This window comes from Eumetopias jubatus, unplaced genomic scaffold, assembly GCF_037043125.1.
Source record: "Eumetopias jubatus isolate StellerSeaLion01/CBP00866 unplaced genomic scaffold, mEumJub1_p1.0 scaffold_7, whole genome shotgun sequence".
In the NCBI taxonomy this organism is placed as follows: domain Eukaryota; kingdom Metazoa; phylum Chordata; class Mammalia; order Carnivora; family Otariidae; genus Eumetopias; species Eumetopias jubatus.
The window spans coordinates 71,165,188-71,190,125 of NW_028274813.1; the positions used below are offsets into that span (position 1 = coordinate 71,165,188).

The following is a 24,938-nucleotide window of genomic DNA, read 5'->3' on the forward strand; positions in this document are numbered from 1 at the left end:
CGCCCCCGCCCCCTCCGCCGCCGCCGCCACCATAACCACTGCCACCTATTCTGGACAAGAAGGGGAGAGAGTGAGGCTGTGTCAGCTCTCCCTCGTGCTTTCATCTTCCACTCAGTTCTGCTGTTTCTTACCACCGGGAACCAAAGTCTCGGTATTGGGGCAGAATCCGCAAAATCTGAGTTCACCTTCTGGTTTGGGCTGGGGTGGGGATTGGGTTTGGGTTCAGGTTCTTTTTGGGGCTGGGCTGCAAAGCAGCTGGAAGTCTCCAGCTAGAAGGACTCATAAAAGGTTCTCCCATGACTCCTGTCCCTTCCAGATGCCCTCCGCGCCCTGGCTCATTCACCACAGCCGAGAAGGCTGTTCCCGGGAGGAACCAGGGTGTCCAAGCTCTGCCCTCTGTAATAAGAGCATCGGTCCTCATGAGTAGCATCCTGCGGTCGAAGAGCCCTTGACAATACTAGGTCTCAGCTGGCCCTCACAAGTGCTCAGGAATGAGCTGGTCAGGTCCACTGTACTGACGAGGAAGCTGCTCCTAGGGTGTGCCCACGTTTGCTGGGCTCTCATGCTGGAGCCACAGCTGGCTCTGCACCTTGGTCAGGGATTCCAGACTCGTGTTCTTGCTTCCGTATTAATAGCGAGTGATGGGCAGAGCCTGGCCTCCACTTCTGAAGTACTGAGCTGGGTGTCTACTCCCATGGTGCCCCCCCGCCCCAACGCCTCTTCCTGACTTCAAAAACGCTGAGGCACTTGAGCCTCCTGGAGGGAGGAGAGGGAGCAGCTCAGTGGCTAGAGCACTGAGTCAAACCTGGCTAGGTGGGGGAAAGGGAAATAAAAGGGAGAGAGTGTGACAAGGCATTACCCTGACTCCCTGGGAATCTACTGGGGCCCACAAGTGCTTACACACTTCGGCTGCTCAGGACCCTGCCCCCCCCCCCGCCCCAGGTTCTTAGTGGCAGCCCTCAACAAAGCCCCTTGGCTGACCTGCCTGGAATTTTGATTTTTACTTATGTGTCCCCTGAGAGTGTTGGAGGTGGACACAGATCCTCTGCCAGGTCTGGGGCTTGGAACCGGGCAGGCAAAGGTCAATGTGGGTGTGAAGGGCTCCCTGCCAGGTCCTGGAGTCTCAGTCCCCACTCCCTGAGGCTCCACCCTGCCCGATGCATCACCAAACTCTGCCCTTCCTCAGGTTTGCTTCCTTGTGTCTTGTCAACCCCGTTTTCACTGTCTTCTGTCTAATGGCCCATGGGCAGAGCTAGGACAATAGGATGGAAGGAAGAGACCCCAAGAAAAGGGCCCCAGCATTCCCAAAGAACTTTCAGGAGAGCTTCCCCAAAGATGCCTGACCTCCACTTTGCCTTAGGGTTCTCTCAGTGGCATCCCCAGTGTTTTTCCAGTCCCAGGGTGGAGTTGGGATGCACACAGGGCAGGTGCCTGGAGCCGGTTGGTCAGGATTTCTGGGAAGAATTCCAGGCTGGAGAATCCTGGACTCCAGCTGACTGGCTACCCCTCTCAGTGAGAGGGGGTACTCTGCCATCTAGGGAGAGGGCCTCAGTTCCCCCCTGAGCCTCCGAGCCAGGGCCTAAGCCTTCACCAAGCCCCCAGGCTGGGGGGAGAAAACAAGAAGTTGCTCCTACCCTGACCCTGACCCTCACCCCCCCCCAACCCAATCTCAAACTTGTAGGGACACGGGAAGCTGGGGGCAGTTCATTCATGCCAGGGGTTGTGAAGCAGCTGGAGGAAGAAGGAAGGACAGATGGGTGGAGGGGGGGGAATCAGAGGATCTGGTAGAGCCAGCAGGTCAGGGGTTGGCTGGTGGAGCCAGTCTGAGGGCCTGGCTGCTGATGTCACCAGTCTTCAGCTTAGGATCCCAGGACCTCCCTGGGCAGGACCAGGCCCATGGGCCAGTTTCATGGGGCTGAGCCTGGCCAGGGCTGCACCAGAGCCTGGCAGTGGGGGGCCTGTGAGAGCAGAGACAGGCCACCTGAGCTTGGGAACAGGGTCCCCTGCATAGGGGCGTGGGTGGAAGGGGCACCCTGTCCCATTGCCCTCGGGGTTTCTCGCCCAGGAGAGGGGGCCCCTTCTGCACCAGTCTGGGAGGAATCAGCCTGGAGTGGGGTCCCTCAGTGGGTGCGGTCTCCCAAGACCTTCCACTTTCACCTCAGCTTTGAGTCCTGACAGACCCCGGCCCCACCCCGCAGTTCCTCGAAAGGGTAAAGGGGACAGGGCCAGGTCTCATTTCCTGCCCCTATCTCCAGAGACAGCCCCTGGAGGCTGGGCCTCTGGGGTGGGGGGGTTGGAGCAATCAGGTTTGCCCTCTCCACAGCTTGGCCCCGCCCTCCCCCCCTCATAAACCACGTACCCACCCGCCCCACACCTTGCACTTGCTCCATCCCAGCAGTCCCGACCTGTCCCAGCCCGGCCGCCAGACTCAGTGCTGCTGTTGCTGACACCGCCGCCAGGTGAGCCTCAGTCGGGGACTGCGATGCTGAGCCCAGGGGACTCAGGTCGGGGCCCCAGCAACGTGGGGCGCGGGCCAGCCTGAACCTGTCAGCCCAGGGCCGGCTGCCCCGACGCAGAGGCTCCGTGCCCCTGGACTGCGGGCTCCCGCACCTGCAGCGCCCTGCCACTCTCATAGCTCCGTGTGGGTGACTGACCCAACGTGGGGAATGCCAAGAACCTCAAGTCCTGCATATCACCCGCCTGTCTTCTGCAAGGAGCCTCTGCTGAGGGAAGGGGTGGGGGATCTCTGCTAACAATGGGTCCTAGAGGCAGGCAGCTCATGGACTTCTAAACTGAGTAACTGGCAGGAGCAGGTCCCAAGGATGGTCTGTGTGCCGGGTCCTGAGGCTGTGACAAGTGCCCACTCTTTTCTGGGATGGGTTCTTGAGGGCAGGTTTCTCAGTGGGGCATCTGGTTTGGTGGATGTCACTGCGGGTAAAAGGGAGATTTCTCTGCAACGTGGGTAGTTTCTCTAGGTGAATCTTGAGAGGAGTCTTTGGGGAGGGTCCCTGGTTGGGTCTGGGGGAGTCTCTGGGGCAAGATCAGGTCATCTCAGTCAGCTGGATGGGACTGTGTCAGCTCTCCAGATGGAGGGCTTCTGTGTGTGCTGGCGGGGGTGGTCTAAATACAGGAGGTCTGAGTGGGTGATCGGAGCCTCCCTGCCTTTTCTGCACAGGCATGACGGACGGTCCTCGGTCGGATGTGGGCCGCTGGGGCGGGAACCCCTGGCAGCCCCCCCCCACACCTTCTCCGGAGCCAGAGCCAGAGCCAGACAGAGGGTCTCGTCGAGGAGGCCGTTCCTTCTGGGCTCGCTGCTGTGCCTGCTGCTCCTGCCGAAACGGGACAGATGGTGACTGGGGCCCAGAGCCCCATGGAGACCGAGGCTCCAGGGGTCGAGGGTCCAGCTCTGGGAGTCGAAGACCGGACTCCCGGGGCTCAGATTCCCGCCAGCCTGGCTCCCGGACCGGCGGTGTGAACGCAGCTGGAGATGGTACCATCCGAGGTGAGGCCCTCCTGCCCACCTTATCTGCCAGCTGAAAGGCCTTAATGGGGCCCGAGACTCATCCTGATGTCTCTGGGGGCCTGGGAGGCCTAGGATGGGGCCTGGGCTTCCCATAGGGCTTCGCTGACCCAGAGCTGTGGCCTTGCAGAGGGCATGCTGGTGGTGACCGGTGTGGATCTGCTGAGTGCACGGTCAGACCAGAATCGCCGAGAGCACCACACAGATGAGTTTGAATACGACGAGCTGATTATACGCCGTGGACAGCCTTTCCACATGGTCCTCCACTTCTCTCGGCCCTATGAGTCCTCCGATCATGTCGCCCTGGAGCTGCTTATTGGTTAGTGGGGCCTGCAGTGGGAGGGCGAAAGTCCTAGAATGGGGGGGCAGGGGTGCTGGCTAGCAGGGCCTCCCAGCTCTGGTATTAGGGTCAGAGGGACATCTTTAAGCTCCTCCCTCACCCCACTCCTTACCTCTGCCGCGTAAGACAGGTGCAAGCATAGGAGGGTGTTTCAGGGAGGGTCTTGGTGTCGCATTTTCCTAAGATCACCCTCTTTGAGCCTCCAGAGGCATCTGTCTCAAAACACTTTCTCTTCAGGTGCTTGCTTCAGCTGCTGCTTCTCCGTGGCTGCCTCTGTGTGTCTTTCTTTCTGGGTCTGTTGTCCTACCCCAGGGTGTGGCTGGCTCTCTCTCTCCTCTCTGTCCAGCTCTGTCTCTGTTTCTCTGTCCCCATGGCCCAGGGCAGGTGCCTCCCTCACCGCGTTGCTTGGTGGCCGTTGACTGCCCAGGCTGGTGATTATGCTGCTGCCGGGGGCGGGCGACTCCTCATACCCTTTGATTAGAGCCTAGCCTTGCCCACCCCAGCCTCTAATTTCCCGGGTACCCCCACCACTGCCACCAGGGATGCTCTAGGCTCTGGAAGCTGCAGCCCCATGGAGTAGGCAGGGTTGGCCTTCAGGATCTGGGCTGCCCTTTCACATGGGCTCGGGGCATCTGGACCCAGCCGGAGCAGCTCTGTTCCTCCAGCCTAGGCACTGGGACAGTCAGGCCGGCAGAGGGTGATGGTGGCCTGGTCTCTTCTACCCACCTCTGAGTTCAGTGTCAGGGGAACAGGTTTGGGATGTTGGACTAGGGCTCTGCCCTGGCATGCGGGCAAACATCGGGTGGGGACAGAGCTGCTCTCAGAGACTGTCACAGACTAAGGTGGTGGCCCAACTCAGGGACACGCACACACGCTGGCTCATACATATTCTGGGTGGGGTTGGGAGAAATGCAAGGTTCCATCTCCCCTCAGAGAGGCCTCATCAGCTAATTGCTGCTTCCCCTCTTCCAGGAAACAACCCTGAGGTGGGGAAGGGCACCCACGTGATCATCCCAGTGGGCAAGGGGGGCAGTGGAGGCTGGAAAGCCCAGGTGACTAAGGCCAGCGGGCAGAATCTGAACCTCCGGGTGCACACCTCCCCCAGCGCCATCATCGGCAAATTCCAATTCACCGTCCGCACACGCTGCGAGGCTGGCGAGTTCCAGTTGCCCTTTGACCCCCACAACGAGATCTACATCCTCTTCAATCCCTGGTGCCCAGGTGAGCCTGCTGGAGTCAGGAGCAGGGCGCGGACAGGAAGGAGGGCCGGTCAGAGCTTCTCTTCCTAGAATCCGAGGCTAGGTACGTAGGTGAGGTGCCTGGCTCTAGGAGAAGCCAGCCTCCTATTGTCCAGGTGAGGCGATCTAGGTTCAGCATGGAAAGGTGACAGCCCAAGGTCATGCAGACTTGCTTCTGCTAGCGAACCGCCTTGGTTACAGTCACCTTCCTGCCACCACCTCTGTCATGCTCCCCCATCCTTTCCAGGAGAAATGCCATCAGGCTAGCAGTGTCCCCACTCCTCTGTGGACAGTAGTCTTGCAGAATTGGCCCAGCAGCGGGGGGGGGGCGTGGGGCGGGAGAGGGCTAGGGGGGACCAGGCATGTGTGTTTTGGGGACACAGAGGACATCGTGTATGTGGACCATGAGGATTGGCGACAGGAGTATGTGCTTAATGAGTCCGGGAGAATTTACTATGGGACAGAAGCCCAGATTGGCGAGCGGACCTGGAACTATGGGCAGGTATGGCTGGCCGGCCAAGGGCCGCATGCGCTTGGGGGAGCAACAGGCCGCTGGGGTGGAGTGAGGGAGCAGGTGCTGCTGGCCTAGGGGTCACCTCTGCCCTCCCTCCGTCCAGTTTGATCATGGGGTGCTGGATGCCTGCCTGTACATCCTGGACCGGCGGGGCATGCCATATGGAGGCCGTGGGGACCCCGTCAGTGTCTCCCGGGTCATCTCTGCCATGGTGAGCACCCTCATGTCTCTGAGTGCTATTCTGTGTCTGTCTCCTGCCTCCCCTGTCCCCTGCTCCTGCCCTTTCTGATTTCTCCGGGAACTCAGCCCTATCCTGCCCTTGCAAAGGGTATTGTGGGAGGGGTCTCACTCCCTCTCTTTCCTCCTTGCCTGGCCCCACCCCACCCTTCCTGGCTTCAGTCCCAGCTCTTGTGGAATGTAGGGCCAAACCCAAAGCTTGGCACACCCAGGATTCACATTACTGTGTCAGATCCGGCAGGGGTGGGGGGTGGGGAGGCGGGGGGGGGGGGACTGATGTTTTTGGGAGGGATGGGCAGGGCTCAGGCTGCTGGCTAGATCCTGAGGCATTTAGGGGAAAGGGAAGGGCAGGGGCAGGGCTGGGGACCACATGGGAGGTCCTGAGCCTCTCCCTCCACTCCACCCCACTCCATCCTGTCCTGGGCAGGTGAACTCCTTGGATGACAATGGGGTCCTGATTGGAAACTGGTCTGGTGATTACTCTCGAGGCACCAACCCTTCAGCGTGGGTGGGCAGCGTGGAGATCCTACTCAGCTACCTACGCACTGGCTATTCTGTTCCCTATGGCCAGTGCTGGGTCTTCGCCGGCGTGACCACCACAGGTAGTGGAGGGACTGGGGCAGGAGCAGCTTGGGCCCTGCGAGAAAGAGGGAGGGAAACCAGAGCCCCACCCAGCGGCGGCTCTAGTGCAAGGACAGGTGGAGGGGTGGGTGGTAGGCTGGCCTTAATTATCATTAATTAGTGTTAACTACCTAGAGAGGCCTAGGGGAGAGGAGGGAGAAGGGCCAGGCAGGGCCAAGTTCAGGCAGGTGGCCTGGCTTCCCCTGACTCTCAACGCTCCCTGGCCCTAAGGCCTCCTGACCCCTGACCCAGCTTGGCAACCCCAGTGGCCCTTGTCCCACTGCTGTCCCTCCCGATACCTCACTTACCCACCACCACATTACGGTCTGGGCCCCGAACCCTAACCCTGGCTCCTCCACAGTGCTGCGTTGCCTGGGCCTGGCTACCCGCACGGTCACCAACTTCAACTCAGCACACGACACGGACACATCCCTCACCATGGACATCTACTTTGATGAGAACATGAAGCCCCTGGAGCACCTGAACCATGATTCTGTTTGGTGAGGCTGGGGCCAGGGCTGGGCTGCCCATCCCTGCGAAGGAATGATGACCAAGACCTGGACGTCGAGGGGACACTGGGGAGGCCCTGAGCAGGCTGCTCAGACCCAGGCCTCCCTCCATATCCATCCAGGAACTTCCACGTGTGGAACGACTGCTGGATGAAGAGGCCAGATCTGCCCTCGGGCTTCAGTGGGTGGCAGGTGGTGGACGCCACACCCCAGGAGACCAGCAGCGGTGAGACGGGGCCCTCCCTGGCTCCTGTGCCCCACCTTGGCCCCATCCCCATCTCCCAACCTGGGTTACAAACCCCAAGTGTCAGGGCCGGTTCGGTCAGTGTCAGGGGTTTCTTTAAACGGGCTTACTAACAGAATCACCGCCCGGCCTTTGGTCAACTGTCGCCTTTTTGCGTAACTATCTATTAGCCTCAATTTCCTTTGTTTATGATTTATTACGATTTGTATGATTTACATATCCAGGTTCTTTAAACGGGCTTACCCGTTTTTCTTTAAACGGGCTTACCAACAGAATCACCGCCCGGCCTTTGGTCAACTGTCGCCTTTCTGCGTAACTATCTATTAGCCTCAATTTCCTTTGTTTATGATTTATTACGATTTGTATGATTTACATATTCAGGTTCAAAAGTCAAAAGATGGAAGAGAGTTCAGTGAGAGGTTTTCCTCCCTAACACACCCACTCTTCTCATTTGCCTTTTTACTCACACATCCTGGAGATAATTAATTGAAGGGCCCTTTTATTTATATATGCATTTAAAGTTAAAAAGGCCATTACAGGGGCGCCTGGGTGGCTCAGTCATTAAGCGTCTGCCTTCGGCTCAGGTCATGGTCCCAGGGTCCTGGGATCGAGCCCCGTGTTGGGCTCCCTGCTCCGCGGGAAGCCTGCTTCTCCCTCTCCCGCTCCCCCTGCTTGTGTTCCTTCTCTCGCTGTGTCTCTCTCTGTCAGATAAATGAATAAAATCTTAAAAAAAAAAAAAAGGCCATTATAATAAGTAGTACATGCCTGGAATGGGGGAAAGTATAGAATGGAATAACTCAAAATGTGGAAGTTCCCCCCAGTTCTCTCTGTGGATGTTTTTGTTTTGTTTTGAGTAAATGTCTAGGTCCCACCCCAGACCTGACACATCAGACATCCCAGGGATAGATTGATGCTAAGAATCTATATGTTTGAAAGTTCCCCTGGTGATGCTGAAGATCAGCTGGGCCGGGGACCACCACAAGCCCTTGTGGGACACATGGCAGTGGTGGCCCAGAGAGGTGGAGCGACCTTCTCTAGGGCACAGGGCCGAGCCTCTCGCATTCCTGACTCCTTCCCTTCACACATTCTCATCCACCAAGTTCCCCTCTTGTCCGTTCTGTTGCTCATTTTTAGTTGTATGTAGGGTACAGAATAAAACCAGGGTTCAGATAGGTTCGAAGAAGAAAATAACCCCATAACCCAGCCCTCGGAGACCATCACTGATGTCATCATCTACTGATCTCCTTTTCCCCAGCACACACGTTTCTGCCAAAATTGGACCTGCTGTACATTCTGTTCTCAAGCAGCCCTCCCTTCCCACCTTAACATTCCAGCGCCAGGCACCCAGGCCTGCCCCTCCTGCTGCCTTCTTCCCCACCTCTCCCTTCCTCACCCCAGGTCAGATGGCTCTTGCCTAGCCTACATTCCGCCTCTCTGGCCAAACCCCTCCCTCTCAGTCATCTCTTCGAATGGTGCTCCCTGACTTGTGCAACCCAGTGATGCCTGCCATGATGGAACAGCGTGGCCCAGGAGCCTGGGAGATCTGACTTCCTGTCCCCACGCTGGGGAGCGGTGGGGTGCGTCGCTCACAGGGTTCTGAGGCCAGCCAGACCCAGGCTTGATCCAGCTTGATCACTTCTCAGATGTGTCATCTTGGGCAAGTTGCTTGCACTTTTGCGCTTTGGTGTTGTCTGTAATATGGGGATAATATATGCCAGATAGGGTTGTTGGGGGAATTAAATGAGGTCATTCATTAGAGAGATTAGCAGCATGCCTGGAATATAGCAGCTACTTAGTAAATATCCGCTCCTTCCGTTCAGTTATCTGATTGTCTTGTCAGACTCCGACATCTGTTTGGCCTCCCTGGGCCTATTTCCTCATTTGGAAGAGGAAACCATAGTGTTGGTGTTTTCTAAGATTCTTTTCTTTGTTTCTTTGTTTATTTATTCTTTTAAGATTTTATTTATTTGAGAGAGACAGAGAGAGAGAGAAGAGAAAGTATAAGCAGGGGGAGCAGCAGAGGGAGAGGGAGAAACAGATTCCCTGCTGAGCCAGGAGCCCGATGCGGGGCTCGATCCCACGACCCTGAGATCATGACCTGAGCCGAAGGCAGACACTTAACCAACCGAGCCACCCAGGCGCCCCTCTAAGATTCTCTTCCGTTGGGTGGCCCTCACTTCCTATTTTGCGTCCTCTCTTGCCAAGCCTCTTCCTTGTCAGCCCATCTCCGGAAAACTTCTGAACGTGCTGAGAACAGACTCTATTTCCCACCAGCTCCCCTCCCACCTCCCCACAGAGAGGACACACTGCAGGCTATAGAGCTGAGGGTTTGTTCTGGATCTTTCTGGAGGGTGGCTCCTTTCCCAGCCAGCAGGCAGAGCCACCGTGGGCTCTGGGTTTGTCCTGCTGCAGGATGGAAGTCCTGACCTCGGGGGGTCACAGATAGCCCACACCCAGCTTCGGCTAGTGGAGGAAGGACGTGCCAGTGACTTGGTTATCAGGGCAGGCTTGTCCCACGTTTGGACCCACCCTGGTTGACTGAGGCCAAATGGAACTGAGCTCTTCTCTGTGTTCCTTCCCTGGGTTGCCCCAGGTGGCAGCTGACCCTGAGGCAGTGGGCGCTGGGTCTGGGTGGGTGGGCCTCTCCCCAGGATTAGAGGGTCCCCTCAGCCTCCTTTGACCTCTGTCCTGCTCCCCTAGGCATCTTCTGCTGTGGCCCCTGCTCTGTGGAGTCCATCAAAAATGGCCTGGTCTACATGAAGTATGACACACCCTTCATTTTTGCCGAGGTGAGGGCTGTGCTCCAGGTGCCTTCTCGGGCAGTCTGGCGGGACGAGAGCACTGGAGTTAGGCCTGGGTTCTCTGGTCCTGACTTCCGCACTGACTGACTAGCTGTGTGACCTTGGGCAAGTCATTCATCCTAGAGTCTAGGTTTCCTCCACTGTAAAAGGGGGATAAGAATGGCTGCTGAGCTTCCTGTGCTCAGGATCAAAAGAAACAATGGGGGGGGGGCGCCTGGGTGGCTCAGTCGTTAAGCGTCTGCCTTCGGCTCAGGTCGTGGTCCCAGGGTCCTGGGATCGGGCCCCGCATCGGGCTCCCTGCTCAGTGGGAAGCCTGCTTCTCCCTCTCCCACTCCCCCTGCTTGTGTTCCCTCTCTCGCTGCGTCTCTCTCTGTCAAATAAATAAATAAAATCTTTAAAAAAAAAAGATATAATGGGTATGAAACTGCTTTAGAAGTCGTAAAGTCAGCAAATGAGCATGAGGGATTACTGTTATTAATGCCAAAATGTACTGCAAGAAGCTGCCCAGCTTCTTCTCTGCTCTTGGCCTTCCTCTGGCTCAGCTTGGAAGGACTCCCAGTTTGGCTGTGCCAGGAAGTTCCTGACCTTTGGATCCAGCCTTCCCTGCAGCTGGGGGTCAGATCCTCCCTCAGAAACTCAGGCTTGCTCATTCCCGGCTCACCAACCGCCCCCCCCCCCCGCAACAGGTCAACAGTGACAAAGTTTACTGGCAGCGACAGGATGATGGCAGCTTTAAGATCGTGTATGTGGAAGAGAAGGCCATTGGCACGCTCATCATCACAAAGGCCATTGGATCCAACATGCGGGATGATGTCACCCACATCTATAAACACCCAGAAGGTACCATTCCTCCAACCGGGTCGGCTCTGGCCCACACCCGGGGTTCTCGCTGAGCACTTGGCCACTCTGGCAGCACCCATAACCTCACCGCTGACCCTCGACCCCCAGGCTCAGAAGCAGAGCGGAAGGCAGTGGAGACAGCAGCCGCACACGGTAGCAAACCCAACGTGTACTCCAGCCGCGACTCGGCGGAAGATGTGGCCATGCAGGTGGAAGCCCAGGACGCAGTGATGGGGCAGGACCTTGCGGTCTGTGTGGTGCTGAGCAATCGCGGCAGCAGCCCCCGCACCGTGAAGCTTCACCTCTACCTCTCGGTCACCTTCTACACTGGGGTCACGGGGCCTGTCTTCAAGGAGAGCAAGAAGGAAGTGGTGCTGGCTCCAGGGGCCAGTAAGTGCTCCTTCCCCAGTCCTGCCCCACGGATGGCCAGGCACCCCGTGGCTGTAGGCCCAGAGACCCCCCTCTTCGGAGGCCGTGTCTGGGTAAGCAGGCCCTGGTGACACCTTGCCTCTTCTCCGCAGCGGACCGCGTGTCCATGCCTGTGGCCTACAAGGAATACCGGCCCCACCTCGTAGACCAAGGGTCCATGCTGCTCAACGTCTCAGGCCACGTCAAGGAGAGCGGGCAGGTGCTGGCCAAGCAGCATACCTTCCGTCTGCGCACCCCAGACCTTTCTCTCACAGTGAGTGTGGCTTGCTGGGCAGGAGGGATGCGCGGGGGCTGAGGGAAGTCGGAGGGCAAGGGGCAAAGGCATGAAACTGGGAGAGGGCTGGCCTGGCGAGCAGTTCCAGGAGAAGGGGATCGGATACTGGCTTTGGGCTCTTGGGCCTCCATGTCCTCATCTGTAAAGTCCGATCTCATGTTCCTGGTTCTGCAGAAGCTTCATTTGGGGAGTGGGTTGGAGTTTCTTCTCTGGCTTTTGCAGAGCCCTGTTTCTCTCAAGGGTGGAAATGTGGGACTCGGGGAGATTTTGATGCAGAAGGAGTTTTCCCTCTGGTGGAGTGTATGGTTCCACTGTATCTGGCTGGGGTCTCTGATGTGGAGGTGGGCTTCTTCTTCTCCTAGTTATTGGGGGCAGCCGTGGTTGGCCAGGAGTGCGAAGTACAGATTGTCTTCAAGAACCCCCTGCCTGTCACCCTCACCAACGTCGTCTTCCGGCTTGAGGGCTCCGGGCTACAGAGACCCAAGATCCTTAATGTGGGGTGAGTCTGGCCTCTCCCCCACCCCTGCCCTTTTCTGCCTCCCAGACTGCCCCAGGTGCCACACTGTTTCCTCTCTTGGTCAGGACAGTAGTCAGCCAGGACCCAAGACAGCAGCCTAGAGCCAGCCAGCAATGCCTCCTGACTCGGTTCAGGGCCAGCAGCAGTTAAGAAGACCTGCCATGTGCCTAGTGCTGGGCTGGTCCTTTCCCGCGGTCTCACTAGGGAGCCAACACTTTACTTAGGATTCATTAGCAACTCATCACTAACACGTGCCCAGCGCTCAGGAACCGACCGGGCACTTCAGAATCATTATCTCATTCGCAGACCACAAAAACCCTTCAAGGTACATTCGAGATCATCATATGATTAAAAGCAAAGCTTTGGGATCCTGAATTAGGTTCAAGTCCCAACTCCAACACTCACTGGCTGTGTGCCCTGGAGCAGGTGACTTATCTCCTTTAAGCCTGTTTTCTCACCTGGAAAGTAGGGATGACAACCATCCCGGTTCCGAGGGTGGTTCAGGGAGCTAGGTGTGATATGCACATAAAGCATTTAGTGTCGGCTCTGGCCCAACGTGAGCCTCTGTTGGTCGTTCTTATTTTTTTTTTTTTTTTAAGATTTTATTCATTAAGAGAGAGGGACACATTAAGAGAGGGAACACAAGCAGGGGGAGTGGGAGAGGGAGAAGCAGGCTTCCCGCCGAGCAGGGAGCCTGATACGGGGCCCGATCCCAGGACCCTGGGATCATGACCCAAGCTGAAGGCAGATACTTAACGACTGAGCCACCCAGGCGCCCCGATCGTTCTTATTTTGATTATGGCCACCGCCACCCCACTTTACGATAGGGAAGCTGGCAGCCACACCGTAAGGGGCAGACTGCGCTCTTCCCACCTGGGCGCTCCTGACATGCAGGCTCTCAAGCCTTTTGCTTTCTTTGCGTCATGAGGGCCGAGCTGCAGTTCCCAAGGTGAGGGCCCTGTGCCTCAGGCCCTCCACCAGCCCCCTTGGCCCTCACCCCGGGCCAGGTGAGGCTCCGCACCCAGTGAGGGGACACCGAGTGCCTGTGTCCCTGGGCCTCTGCTGTCCTCTCTGACACAGACACACACGCTGCTGTCTCCCTCCCTGGAATAGCACAGAGGGAAAGCAGAGAAGGCCAGAGGCTGACCTTTAAGATCAGACTTCTGGGGACAGGGGCAGGTGTTTTCCTCTTTTGACAAAGAGTGCCTGAGGGAAAGGGGTGGCCCCTGTGGGGCAGCTGGGTAGGGGATGCTGGGGGTCCCTGCCCAACCTGCACATCCCTTCCCCTGACACAGAGCAGGCTCTGCCAGCTGGTGGCCACCACTCTTGCCAACAGGCCGAAGCTGAATAGTTGCTATCCTGATCTTTGCCCCAGCCTTGACCATGGATGATGTGATATGCCACAAAGAAGTGCTTTTCCCCATTTCACCCTACGTGGGTCTCTTTCACCTTAGAGAGTGCAGCTGGGGCTCCCAGGTAGCTCACCCTCTAGGCGTCTCTCACCTGCAGATGATGGAGAGAGGTTCCCCAGAGTTGGACTCCCCTCAGCACCTACACCAGACCTTAGATTCTTGCCCCTGCCTAGAAGTAAAGAGGTGACCCCTGTGCTGAGCATAGGGAGATCCAGCCCCTACCTTTAGCTGTGGGGCTTGTATGAGCCTCCCCCCAGCCCTGCCTTTAAAGGCCCCAGTCTTCCCTCCAGTAAATGAGAGGGTTGGATAATGGTTTCTCGAGGCAGGTCTTCCTTGGACATTCTGCGGCTCCTTGCTACTTCAAGCCCAGTCTGGGGTCTACAGAGCAATTGAGAACTCCGAGTGGGAAGTCCCTGGGTTGGTGGTTCAGATATAATAGATTCCAAGACGGGTGTTACTTTGCTCTCATTGGCACATCAAAGGCTGTGGGATGGAAACCCCATTAAGCATAAGGTGTGCCACCCAGTGGGGTGACTGGCCACTTAATAAACATTCCAAACTTACTCCTCCAAATGGCTTGTTGTCACCACCAAAGCAGTCACCAGGGGAGGCTGGAAGTCTGTTCCAAACCCTTCTGGGGAATTTCCCCCACAGCCTGAATCATAGTCTTTAGAATGTCCTTAGGGTGGCCTTCTGGGGCTGATTTGACTTTGGAGAAACCGCCCGAGGCCATTTAGAGCTAAGACTAATTAATAAGGAGATGGGTGGGGATGCCCTTTTCCATCAGGAATGAAGCTTGACTGTAAAGGAGGAGCGGGGTGTCTGGGGGGGCGCGGGGGGGTGGAGAGGGGGACAGAGAGAGGGACTAGACTGGGCACACTTGATGTGCTTGTGGTTTTCAGTGGCTCTGAAGAAAAATCTGAGAGGAGTTTTTAAAAATGTTTCAAGCCTTGGCAACATGGTTGAACAAGTACGTAATTGCAGGACAGTGCTCATTTGGATGTCTAGTTTCTGGTGTCCTTGTCAGAGAGTTCGTTTCATTCCCTGCACTGGGTTTCAGGCACATTCCAGCTGTAGCAGCTGATGTGCTGCACTTTAACTGGCAGGCGTGGGTGTGGCAAGGTGGCGGCTGACACTAAGGCCAGGGCTGGGAGAGATCTTGACATTGCTAGCTGGAAGCTGGAAAGCAGCCTCTCTTGGAAATAATGTTACAAATAAAGGCTATATTCTGAAATAGTACCGTTCAATTCTAATATGAATTAAGTAGAAGGTTTTCTTAAAAATATTTATTTATTTGACACACAGAGAGAGAGAGCATTAACAGGGGGAGCGGGAGAGGGAGAAGCAGGCTCCCCACTGGCTCGATCCCAGGACCCTGGGATCATGACCTGAACCAAAGGCAGACGCTTAACCAACTGAGCCACCGAGGCGCCCCTAGAGCTTTGAAGTCTGGTCTGAGCCTAAAGAACTTGAAGCTTGTTTCTATGGAAAAGTGGGCACAAGTTAAAAATACAAATTTGTAACTAGCCACAGTATAGCCCATCTGTTATGTTTTAGACTTAATGTCTAGTTATATATTTTGATTAGAAGTCTAGAAATTAGGTCTATAACTTAACAGTAGACTGTATATATATATATATGTCCCCACCTTCCACTTCTTCCCTCCTTCATGGAGCTTAGAGGCACCTACAAGACCGCCTGACCCCACCCCCTCATTTTGCATCCACTCCCATATTACACACCAGAAGGTGAGAATCAGAGTTTAGTAACTTATCTTCAACCACACAGCTAACGGCGCTAGAAGAAAGAGTACAGAGTGGTCCAGGGGAGCCCTGTGAAAGCAGGCTCCGAGCTAACTAAATGTTTAGTGCCAAGGAGGGCTCATCTTCGAAGTTGGGGTGTGGGCTCCTTCCCTTGGAGGACTGAGGTGTCTGCACAGAGTTGGGCTCCAGAGAAAAGAAGATCCCCAGGGCAGGCTTGGGTTGACGAGGGGGCCAGAGGCAAGGGTGCAGGCAGAGGCAGGAGAGGACGGATGCCAAGAGGCACGAGCGAGAGGGATGGAGATGCGGTCGTGGTCAGTGTGTAAAGCGCACACAGGGGCTGCTGCGGGAGCTCAGAGCAGGACGAGGCTCATTTCCCTGAGGGCAGGAGGTGCTCAAGGGAGCCCTCACTGAGGGGGTGGTGTGAGCGGGGCCTGGAGCCAGCCCAGGAGCAGAGCGTGAAAACAGAGTGAGTTCAGGGAGGGGAAGGAACTGGCTGTCAGGGCTGGTGGGCAGGAGGAATGGTGGGGGATGATGAGGCCATGCAGGCAGGGCTGAGTCAGAGGGAGCCTGTGTGTCAGGTTAGGGAGCTGCAGTCTCATCCCTAAGCACCGAGGAAGCCCAGCCCTCGAAGGGTTCAGCTCACCTCCGAGTGACTGGAGACTAGAGTGGAAAAATAAGGTAGGACCTAGGAGGCAAGGAGGCCAGTTAGAAGGCTGGTGAAATTGTGACTCCCAGAGGGATGGTTGGGGACTAAATTTCCAGATATCTGTGAGGAAGGGAGAAAATGAAGACACTAGTATGTGTGTGCACACGAACACATGTATGTATGTCTCTCTCTCACACACACACGCACACAAAGTGTCACTTTAAAGATGCCAGTTGTCTGTTCCTGGGAAGAACTTTCCTTTTTCTCTGAGATAACATCCTTCCAATGTTTTGGGGTATTTAAAATGCTCCTTCCTGTTTGGAAAGATGATCATGGCAGAGGATAATTAATTTTCTTCCACTTTTTTTCTTGGCAAAACTGAAATTATTTGGCAATACTGTGTTGAGCCCCAAAGTCTCTTGGTTTTTTTTTTTTTTTAAAGAGTTTATTTATTTGACAGAGAGAGACACAGCGAGAGAGGGAACACAAGCAGGGGGAGTGGGAGAGAGAGGCAGTCTTTCCCCCCCACCCCGAGCAGGGAGCCCGATGCAGGGCTCGATCCCAGGACCCTGGGACCATGACCTGAGCCGAAGGCAGACACTTAACATCTGAGCCACCCAGGCGCCCCATCTTGGTTTTTTTAAAAAAGATTTCATTTATTTGAGAGAGAGAGAGAGAGAGAGAGAGAGAGCGCGGGCATAAGCAGGGGAAGGGCCAGAGGGAGAGGAAGAAGCTGACTCCCCACTGAGCAGGGAGCTGATGCAAGATGCAGGGCTCGATCCCAGGACCCTGGGACCATGACCTGAGCCAAAGGCAGACCTTAACCGACTGAGCCACCCAGGCGCCCCCAAAGCCTCAGTTTGAAGTTTCCTCAGTCCCGGAAATCCCAGGTGGGATAGGTATAGATGGTGTGGTCCAGGCAGGAGCACTGGTGATGGAGAGGTGGGAGAGACAAGGCAGCCGTCTCTGTCCAGGTGTTTGTGGGAGTGGGGAGGGAGGACTCCTGGGACGACTGGAAGATTCCCGGCTCAGGCAGCTGGGAGGGTGGCGCTGGCCTGGCTCTGAGGAGGCCTTGGGGCTCAGGCTTTGTCCTGGCCATGGGTATGGGGGTTCCAGCTGAGCCCAGAAATGCCTGAAGTGCTCTGCCTCCTTCTCCTTCCTTCCTGGCTGCCCCGTCAGTCCTTCCTCCTGACTCCACCCACGGCCCATGACCCTGTCTCTGCCCACAGGGACATTGGCGGCAACGAGACAGTGACACTGCGCCAGAAGTTTGTGCCTGTGCGACCAGGCCCCCGCCAGCTCATCGCCAGCTTGGACAGCCCACAGCTCTCCCAGGTGCATGGTGTCATCCAGGTGGACGTGGCTCCGGCCCCTGGGGGCGGGGGCTTCTTCTCAGACGCTGGAGGCGACAGTCACTCAGGGGAAACCATCCCTATGGCATCTCGAGGTGGGGCTTAGCCCCTGGCCAGGAGTGATGGGACTGGAGTCAGATGAGCAAGGACATTGCCTCAAGTCAGGGGCCTACTGCAGAGCTGCTCCCCAGAGGCTCAGGTGGGGAGGCCAGGGCATCTGGGCAGGGAGCCAAGCTTCACTTGCACGGGCAGCACAAATGCTAATAAACTGTTTTTTAATGAACTGTTTTTCATGAAACCGTTCTGTACATTTGTCAGTTCGTGGCAGGCCAAGGAGTGTGGACTCACGGCCTGTCCCGGGGATGCATGTGGCGTTTCGGGCACCCCCGGTTCTGAGAGGGCTGGCTGGGGTCAGCAGCGGGGCCAGCTCAGCAGCTCTTGAGATAGAACCAGTCTCCCCCCGACCCCAGGGTACGTCTACTGACCAAAACCCTTCGGAAGCCCGCTGGAGTGGGGTTGGACCGCCTCCCTTCCCTGGCACCTACAGTGGGAGAGAAGCATCTAAACTGCCTTTTGTAGGCACATGTTTGAGGTAGAAGTAGGCTGGAGTTCTCTCTGAGCGGCAAAAACCACTTTCCAGTATTTATTTTCAAATGTCCTCGTCTAAGAATTTTTACTAAAGTAATACATGTTCAACATGGAGAACTGAGAGAATACAGAAGATTGTAAAGAAGAAAACCGAGAAACCTCAACCACAACCAGGTACTGAAAATAGCTATTAAGGTCGTGTTTCATACGCTGTTCCCCCCGCCACCCATGTAACTGGGGTGCGCATTTTCCCACAGCATTAAATATTCTCCGCAAACATCGTGTTTACCCTGGACAGTAGTCTTGGCTTCCAGGCCGTCATCCTGGTCCTCCTGCCGCCCCCGCTCAGCCTTGGGGTGTTGGAGTGACCCAGGCCCCCACCCAGGCACTCCTCCAGCCAGCTACACTCTGCCTCGGTGAGCCCTGCCAGTGTCGTGGTTGTAAGGACTACTGGGCCCCCTTGAACTTCAAATTGGCTTATCTCCTGCTTTCTTAGCACGTCTAGTGGATATCTCATAGACTTCCCACGTGGTACGTGTCCAAGCTTGAACTGCGGACCTCCTGTAGCCAATCCTCCCATGGCCTCCCCTCTATCAGCAAATGGCAACTCCATCTTTCCAAGTTTCATGGGCCCCAAATCTTGGAGTCATTCTTGGCTTTTTTCCTTCTCTCACGTCCTACATCCAGTCTGTCCGCGAATCTTGATGGTCTGTCTCCCATACAGAGCTGTCCAGCATCTGACTGCTCCTCATCCCCTCTTCCTTTCCCAGGCTCCAGAGCTGCCTTCAGCTCTCATCTGGATTGTTCCCCAGCCTCTTGATCATTTCCCCCACTTCCGCTCTTGCCCTCTGGTCCTCTGTTCTGCACACAGCAGCCGGGATGGCCGGGTAAATCTAATCCAGTCAGCCCTCGGCTCAAAACCTTCTACGGCCCGGCCCCTGCTTTTCCTTCTGGAGGAGTACTGCCCCCAGCTTGCAAGGCCAGCCCCGCCCTGTTATTTAAGTCTCAGCTCACAGGCCACCTCCTTAGGGAACTCTTCCCTGGCCCCCCATCTGATTTGTTTTCCTGCCCCCTGGTCTCTTTAGCCTATCATCCTATTTTATTTCATGTCTTGCCTAGCACTCATTGTTTGACATTGGGGTGTTTTTCTGCTTATTAAATTCTGTCTCTTTTCTCTGAAATGTGAGTTCTGGAAGAACTGAGACCTTCTGTGTCTTGTTCACAACCCGGTCCCAGGACCCAGAACAGGGCCTAGCACCAAGTGGCGCAAGAGATGTTTGCTCCTTACAATTTAGAGGCAACAGCTTGCAAGATGTGACTTTTAATTGTTCCATGAATTTATGGAGCAAACTCCAGTGGTTTCCCTATGTTTTTATTTATTTTGTTTTTAAAATTTTCCCATTTTTAGTAACAGATGAACAAATTCGGTCCCATAGAATGACATGATTTAATTGATTAATCCCTTCTTCCTGGAAGTTTAAGTCTTTGCAATGTTCTGCCATTACATGCATAAATATCCTTATACAAGCACATATATCTTTGTGCTTGTTTTTTATTTCCCTGAAAAACCCCCTAGAGTGAGAATTATTGGGGAAAAGGGATTGAGCATATTTAAAGTGGTTGATACATTTTGTTCATTAGTTTCCAGAAAGATGGAGCAGCAACACAACAGTATCTTTTTTTAATTGAACACCTGGGAGAAAATGTGAGAGCTTAAGATTTCTAACAACTTTGTAACTTGCTTCACATTTGTTCATTTTACCCTGGTCCCCTGTGTTTCTTAGAGCTCGGAAATGCTTGAAATCCTCAAAAAGAAAAACAGAAACACAAAGAACAGGAAGGCAATGCTGTTCTCCAAACAGCTGGAGGGAAAGAAACAAATATATACGGAGCTCCCACTATGGGTTAAGTTCCAGCTGGGGGCTCGAGAGGGGCATCTACTTTAATTCTGTGGAGATGAGCGTTAGAATCCCTGGTGTCGTGGCTACTGTGCTCTGGCCTCGGGCCTCTAGTTCCCCTCTACTAGAATGTAAGCCCATGAGGACAGAGACCGCCCCCACCGCCTTACTTAGGGCTGATTCACGGTCGGTGACATGCAGCAGGTGCTCCATAAGTATCTGTTGAATGGACAATGAGCTACATTGGATTGTGATGGGGAGACTGGGAGCCAGGGGGAGCAGTGGAGGATTGTGTTTTGGAGCATTTGTGGGAAGAAGGCATGATGGATGACTAGACCAGCTCTAGGAAAGATAGATAAATGGGCACCTGGGGAGCTAGTAACTATCAGTGCAGACTCCTACTGGGACTGTACCTCAGAAAACTACACCAGGGAAACCAATTTTATGCCTGTTTATATTGATGTATATGGTTATTTCCTTGACATCAGCATTTATATTACAGAGTGGTTTTTAAAAACAGATTTAATTAATTAATCTTGCAAGGGGAGGGGCAGGGGGGGAGGAAGAGAGATAAGCAGAATCCATGCTGAGCCTGAAACCTGATGCAGGGCTCCATCCCACGACCTTGAGATCATGACCTGAGCCAAAATCAAGAGTCAAACACACACTTGGGGCACCTGGGTGGCTCAGTTTGTTAAGCGTCTGCCTTTGGTTCAGGTCATGATCCCGGGCTCCTGGGATGGAGCCCCCTGTTGGGCCCTCTGCTCAGCAGGGAATCTGCTTCTCCCTCTGCCTCTGTCCCTCCCCCCGCTCGTTCTCTCTCTCTCTCTCTCTCTCTCTCAAATAAATAGAATCTTAAAAAAAAAAAAAAGTTGAACACTCAACCAACTGAGCCACCCAGGCAATGCCCCCCCCTTTTTTTTAGTAAAAAGAAGGTATTCTTAGTCTCGGTTTTAGGAAATCCACTAGACTTGCCCTCTTAGTTGGTGCCCCTGGACTGATGAAGCAGTCATTGTCTGAGAGTCTTGGTGACCTGTTTTGTTTCTCCTGGGACACCTGGTATACAAAGTTGAACACTAGGGAGGAGGTGGACTCTTTGCATCAGTAGCCCAGGGTTTCCTGAGTGTAAAGAACCAGTATTCCCTTTAATTCCTTCTGCCCCAAGATTTAAAATTGGGAACATTAGTGTGGACTGTGGTAGCTTCAAATGAGGCTTAACAGCAGGGAAGGGGACCATCCTAGGCTCAGAGAACCATTCTAGGCTTGAGAGTCCCTGAACCCCAGCTGAATGGGTTTGATTTGGCAAAGCCTGTGGCTAATGCTAGAAGCTCCTGCAGCCCCTTGGCCCAGGGAGCAAAGTCTGGACCTGGGTGTTGAAGCCTGAGACCTCAGGTACCAACCTCTGTAGGTGATTTTCTTTCTTTAAAGACTTTATTTATTGATTTATGAGAGAGAGAGAGAGAGAGAGAGAGAGCACAAGCAGGGGAAGCAGCAGGCAGAGCAGGCAGAGGGAGAAGCAGGCTCCCCACTGAGCAGAGAGCCCACAGGATCCTGACCTGAGCCGAAGGCAGAGGCTTAACCAACTGAGCCACCCAGGCATCCCTCTGTGGCTGATTTTCTAAGAGGACATTGAGTGGGTGGAAGAAGTATGACAGACCCTGTGGAGAGCAAAGCTCTCCCCAAATAAGCATGGAAGCTGGAAGGCTGGCCCTTTTGGACGGAGTGCTTGGAAAATTTTGGAAGAAGTAAAAATATCAAAAGGAAGATTTTATTTTCCTGATAATAAGCCAGATGGAGTCAATTACAAATATAAAAACAAAAAATTTATAAGATGTGACTTATGTTTCCCAGATTTATGGATAAGACTACAGTGGTTGTACTTTATTTTTTTTTATTTTTTTTTAAAGATTTTATTTATTTGTTTGAGAGAGAGAATGAGAGAGAGAGAGAGAGCATGAGAGGAGGGAGGGTTAGAGGGAGAAGCAGACTCCCTGCTGAGCAGGGAGCCCGATGCGGGACTTGATCCCGGGACTCCAGGATCATGACCTGAGCCGAAGGCAGTTGCCTAACCAACTGAACCACCCAGGCGCCCGGTTGTACTTTATTTTAAATAAAGTTATTTTTTAAAATAATGGCCACCTTCAGCTATTCTAAGGTTCTTTCTGGAAAAGGAATTTTTGTCTACAGGTGAACCAGAATTTTACAGGAGACTCTGACTGGCAGGGTCCAGACATGGCGGTGGCTAATGGACACATTCCTTCACCCATTGAACAAATAGTCAATGATGTGTGCCAAGCAATGGATTAAGTGTCAGAGCACAGGACAACCCTAGTTCTTGCCCTATGGAGCTTGCAGTCTGAGAAATAGATAACTGCATGAAATAAAATAGAGTAAATAGCTCTGAAGTTTACAGTAAAGGCATTGACCTGGCCCGGTGGTGGTAGTTAGGAGAACTTTCCCTTAAATAGGTGACCCTGGAGGATATCTAGGCAGAGAGGGAAGGGAGATCACTGCAGACAAAAGGAATAGCCTGTGCAAAGATCCTGTGGTGGAAGGGAGTCTGGAAGAGTAAACAAGACAAAAGATGTGGCTAAGGCAGAGAGAGCAAAGGGCAGAGTGGAGGAGGTGGAGTTGAGGGGCACAGGGCCACCCATGCCTGTGGGGCCTCATAGGCCAGATTAAGGATTTTTGTCTGCCCTAGGGCAGTGGGAAGCCTTTGAAAGCTTTAAGGAATTGGAGATGACGTGACCAGACTGTGTTCTGAACAGATTACTCTACCTGTAGTGTCAAGACTAGATTGGAGCAGGGTTGGAGTGGATGCAGACACAGATTGGAAGGCAGTTGTAGTCATTTACACTGGAGATGGTAGTTTGGGCCAGAGTGGTGGTGTGGAGACAGAAGTGGAAAGCTTGGAGGAATATCTAGGAGATAAAGTTCACAGGACTTGGGGAGGGATGGGTGTGGCTGGGTGGAGAGGAGCAGTAATAGGAGAACCCCCAGGTTTCAGGTTTGTGGAGCCACACCAATTGGGTACCATCCACAGGGACAGGGGTCCCTTACCAGAGAGAGGAAACTGCAGGGGAAGGTGATGCTCAGAGACACAGAATCAATACCCTTTGTATAGTTCTTGTCTATGTGGAAATTTTCATTTGGGTGACTTGGAGGATTTGGTTTTGGTTTGACTGAAACTGTTCCCTTACCCCGGGTTCTTCAAGTATAGTCTCTAGACACTTACATTAGAATCAACTGAGATGTTAATAATACAGATTTCTGGGCACCAGCATAGACCTCACGAACCGGAATCCCCGGAGCAGAGGCCAAAAGGTGTGTTTTAACAAGCTCACTAAGTGGTGGACTCCTATGCACAGTAAGGATTGAGGACAACCACCTTCTATTCTTCTTCTCAGCTGTATTTTTCCCATGTTCTCCCTCCCAACACCCTTCTTGTGCCAGCAGCGGCCATGATACCACATGACCAAAGTTCTGAGCTCTGATCACTTGTCTTCTTGAACCTTTGAATTTAAGAAGGCTTGCAAAACAAGGAGCTCCTAAGGCAGTAAAAAGAAGACTAAAAGGGGGGCTGGTTGTATTAGCTGTAAACACATGAACAAGGTGCTGCACATACAAGAAAGGAACCAGCTCTTCCCTCAAGAGGCTCGTGCCCAGTGGGGGTGACAGACACGTAGACATTGAAAATACAACACATATGTAGTACTTACTATGAGCCAGGCACTGTTCCAAGTGCTTTATAGTTACTAATTTAGTTAATTCTTACAACCACCTTACAAGATAGGTTCTGCGACAGAGGTGGTGATAAAATGTACTGAGGACCCCAAGAAGAGAACTCTGATGGGCTTCATGGAGGTGGTTATCAGATGAACCACAAAAGATGAGAAAGAGTCAAGTCCAAGAGGCAAGGAGGACAGAGGAATCATCTAGTATGTGCGAGGCACAGAAATGTAAGACAACACAGTATATTTGGAAAATGAAACCCGTTTGCTGAGGTCTGGCATCTAGGTGCATACGTGCCGAGTGGCAAGGAATATGGATGAAGAAAAGCTTGACCAGATTAAAAATCTTTTTGCCCTATTTCAGAGTTTGGGCTTTCTTTTGAAAGTAAGAGAGAGCTTTCAGTTAGGAATGACATGATCAATTTTGCATTTCAGAAGATTCATGGTGAAAGCAATGTGGTAAAGAAATTAGGAGTTGGGCTGGAGGTGGGGAGGGTGAGACAGGAACACCTGAAATAGCATAGAGGCAGTGAGAATGAAAATGGGGTGGGTTGGAACAAGGTTCCATAGGAAGTAGAACTGATTAGACCTGGTGACAATTAGATGTGGAGAGGTGGGAGAACTGAGTTAAGGGCTGTGGTCTGGGTTTCTCACTCACAGGTGAGGAGAGGCACTCTGCACAGAAATACAGAGCCCAGGAGAAAGAGCAGAACTTAAAAGGGAAGATAACTTCCAGTTTTCAGTCCAGCAGTCCCTGTGGATCACCTGAGAAGACTCATCTTGGGTGAGTCAAGGAGGGATCCTGGAGGCGCTACCTCTAGGAAGGGAGATGGTCCGAAACAAGGGTAGTTCCACTACATCCCTGTAAGGTAGTCAGGAAAGGTAATTCATTCAACCGACATTTAAAGAATATACAGTATGCCAGGCTCTGTACTTGGTGATGAAAATAAGAAGAGACCCCAGGAAGGGTGACAAGGAGACAAGTCAGTCAATCACATCTGGGGGCTGGCTGGAGTAAGCACGCGACAGAAATCCGAAAAGGGAAACTATTTTAAAACTACCGGGTACAAAAAAAAAAGATATCGAACACCGAAAAACACAAAAAATTACCTACAGTCTCATCATCCTGAGAAAACCAAGTTAACCACCTGACGTAGCTTTTCAAACTTTGTATTTATTTTTTAAAGGCGGGCGCCCTCTACTGTTTTTAAAAAGGGACAGCTGAATTCTTACTGGAAGCAGGCGTGCCGCCGGGCAAGGTTTTGCAGGCTCTGCTTCGAGGCTAGGATTTAAGGAATCGTACATCAGTGGCGCAGACGATGGGGGAAGGGAAGGGCATGATTCTCGCTTTCCAGACAAGTAAGTCCAGCCTTGGAGAAGGACGTGACTGTAGGCCCCGCGAAGAAAGGGAGGGGCCCCCGAGAGCCCGACTCGGCAGTCCCCGTCGCCCCTGGGCTACTGGGC

General features: G+C 53.7%; 1 protein-coding gene across 3 annotated transcripts; it reads left to right on the forward strand.

The window, feature by feature from the left end:
• The first annotated feature begins 4 nt into the window (after positions 1 to 4).
• Positions 5 to 17,540, forward strand: TGM1 (transglutaminase 1). 3 transcript variants are annotated; one of them, XM_088024660.1, is made up of 16 exons: positions 5 to 151; positions 317 to 2,459; positions 3,176 to 3,502; positions 3,651 to 3,839; positions 4,833 to 5,081; positions 5,482 to 5,600; positions 5,716 to 5,823; positions 6,277 to 6,451; positions 6,832 to 6,970; positions 7,102 to 7,205; positions 9,924 to 10,012; positions 10,711 to 10,864; positions 10,973 to 11,254; positions 11,386 to 11,546; positions 11,930 to 12,066; positions 17,135 to 17,540. In XM_088024660.1, exons 3-16 carry the CDS (start codon positions 3,178 to 3,180, stop codon positions 17,361 to 17,363), a joined length of 2,460 nt encoding a protein of 819 aa, XP_087880786.1. In that variant the 5' UTR covers positions 5 to 151; positions 317 to 2,459; positions 3,176 to 3,177; the 3' UTR covers positions 17,364 to 17,540. The 3 variants fall into 3 exon arrangements, with proteins under 3 accessions (XP_087880786.1, XP_087880787.1, XP_087880788.1); XM_088024661.1 differs by having other exon boundaries at positions 2,396 to 2,459; XM_088024662.1 differs by having other exon boundaries at positions 2,399 to 2,459.
• Positions 17,541 to 24,938: the final 7,398 nt, after the last annotated feature.

Coding starts and splice junctions, on each gene's coding strand:
- TGM1 (XM_088024660.1), top strand. CDS start 3,178: ATGACGGACGGTCCTCGGTCGGATGTGGGCCGCTGGGGCGGGAACCCC. Junction 5,824..6,276: donor CCCGGGTCATCTCTGCCATG/GTGAGCACCCTC, acceptor TGTCCTGGGCAG/GTGAACTCCTTGGATGACAA. Junction 10,865..10,972: donor CATCTATAAACACCCAGAAG/GTACCATTCCTC, acceptor CTCGACCCCCAG/GCTCAGAAGCAGAGCGGAAG.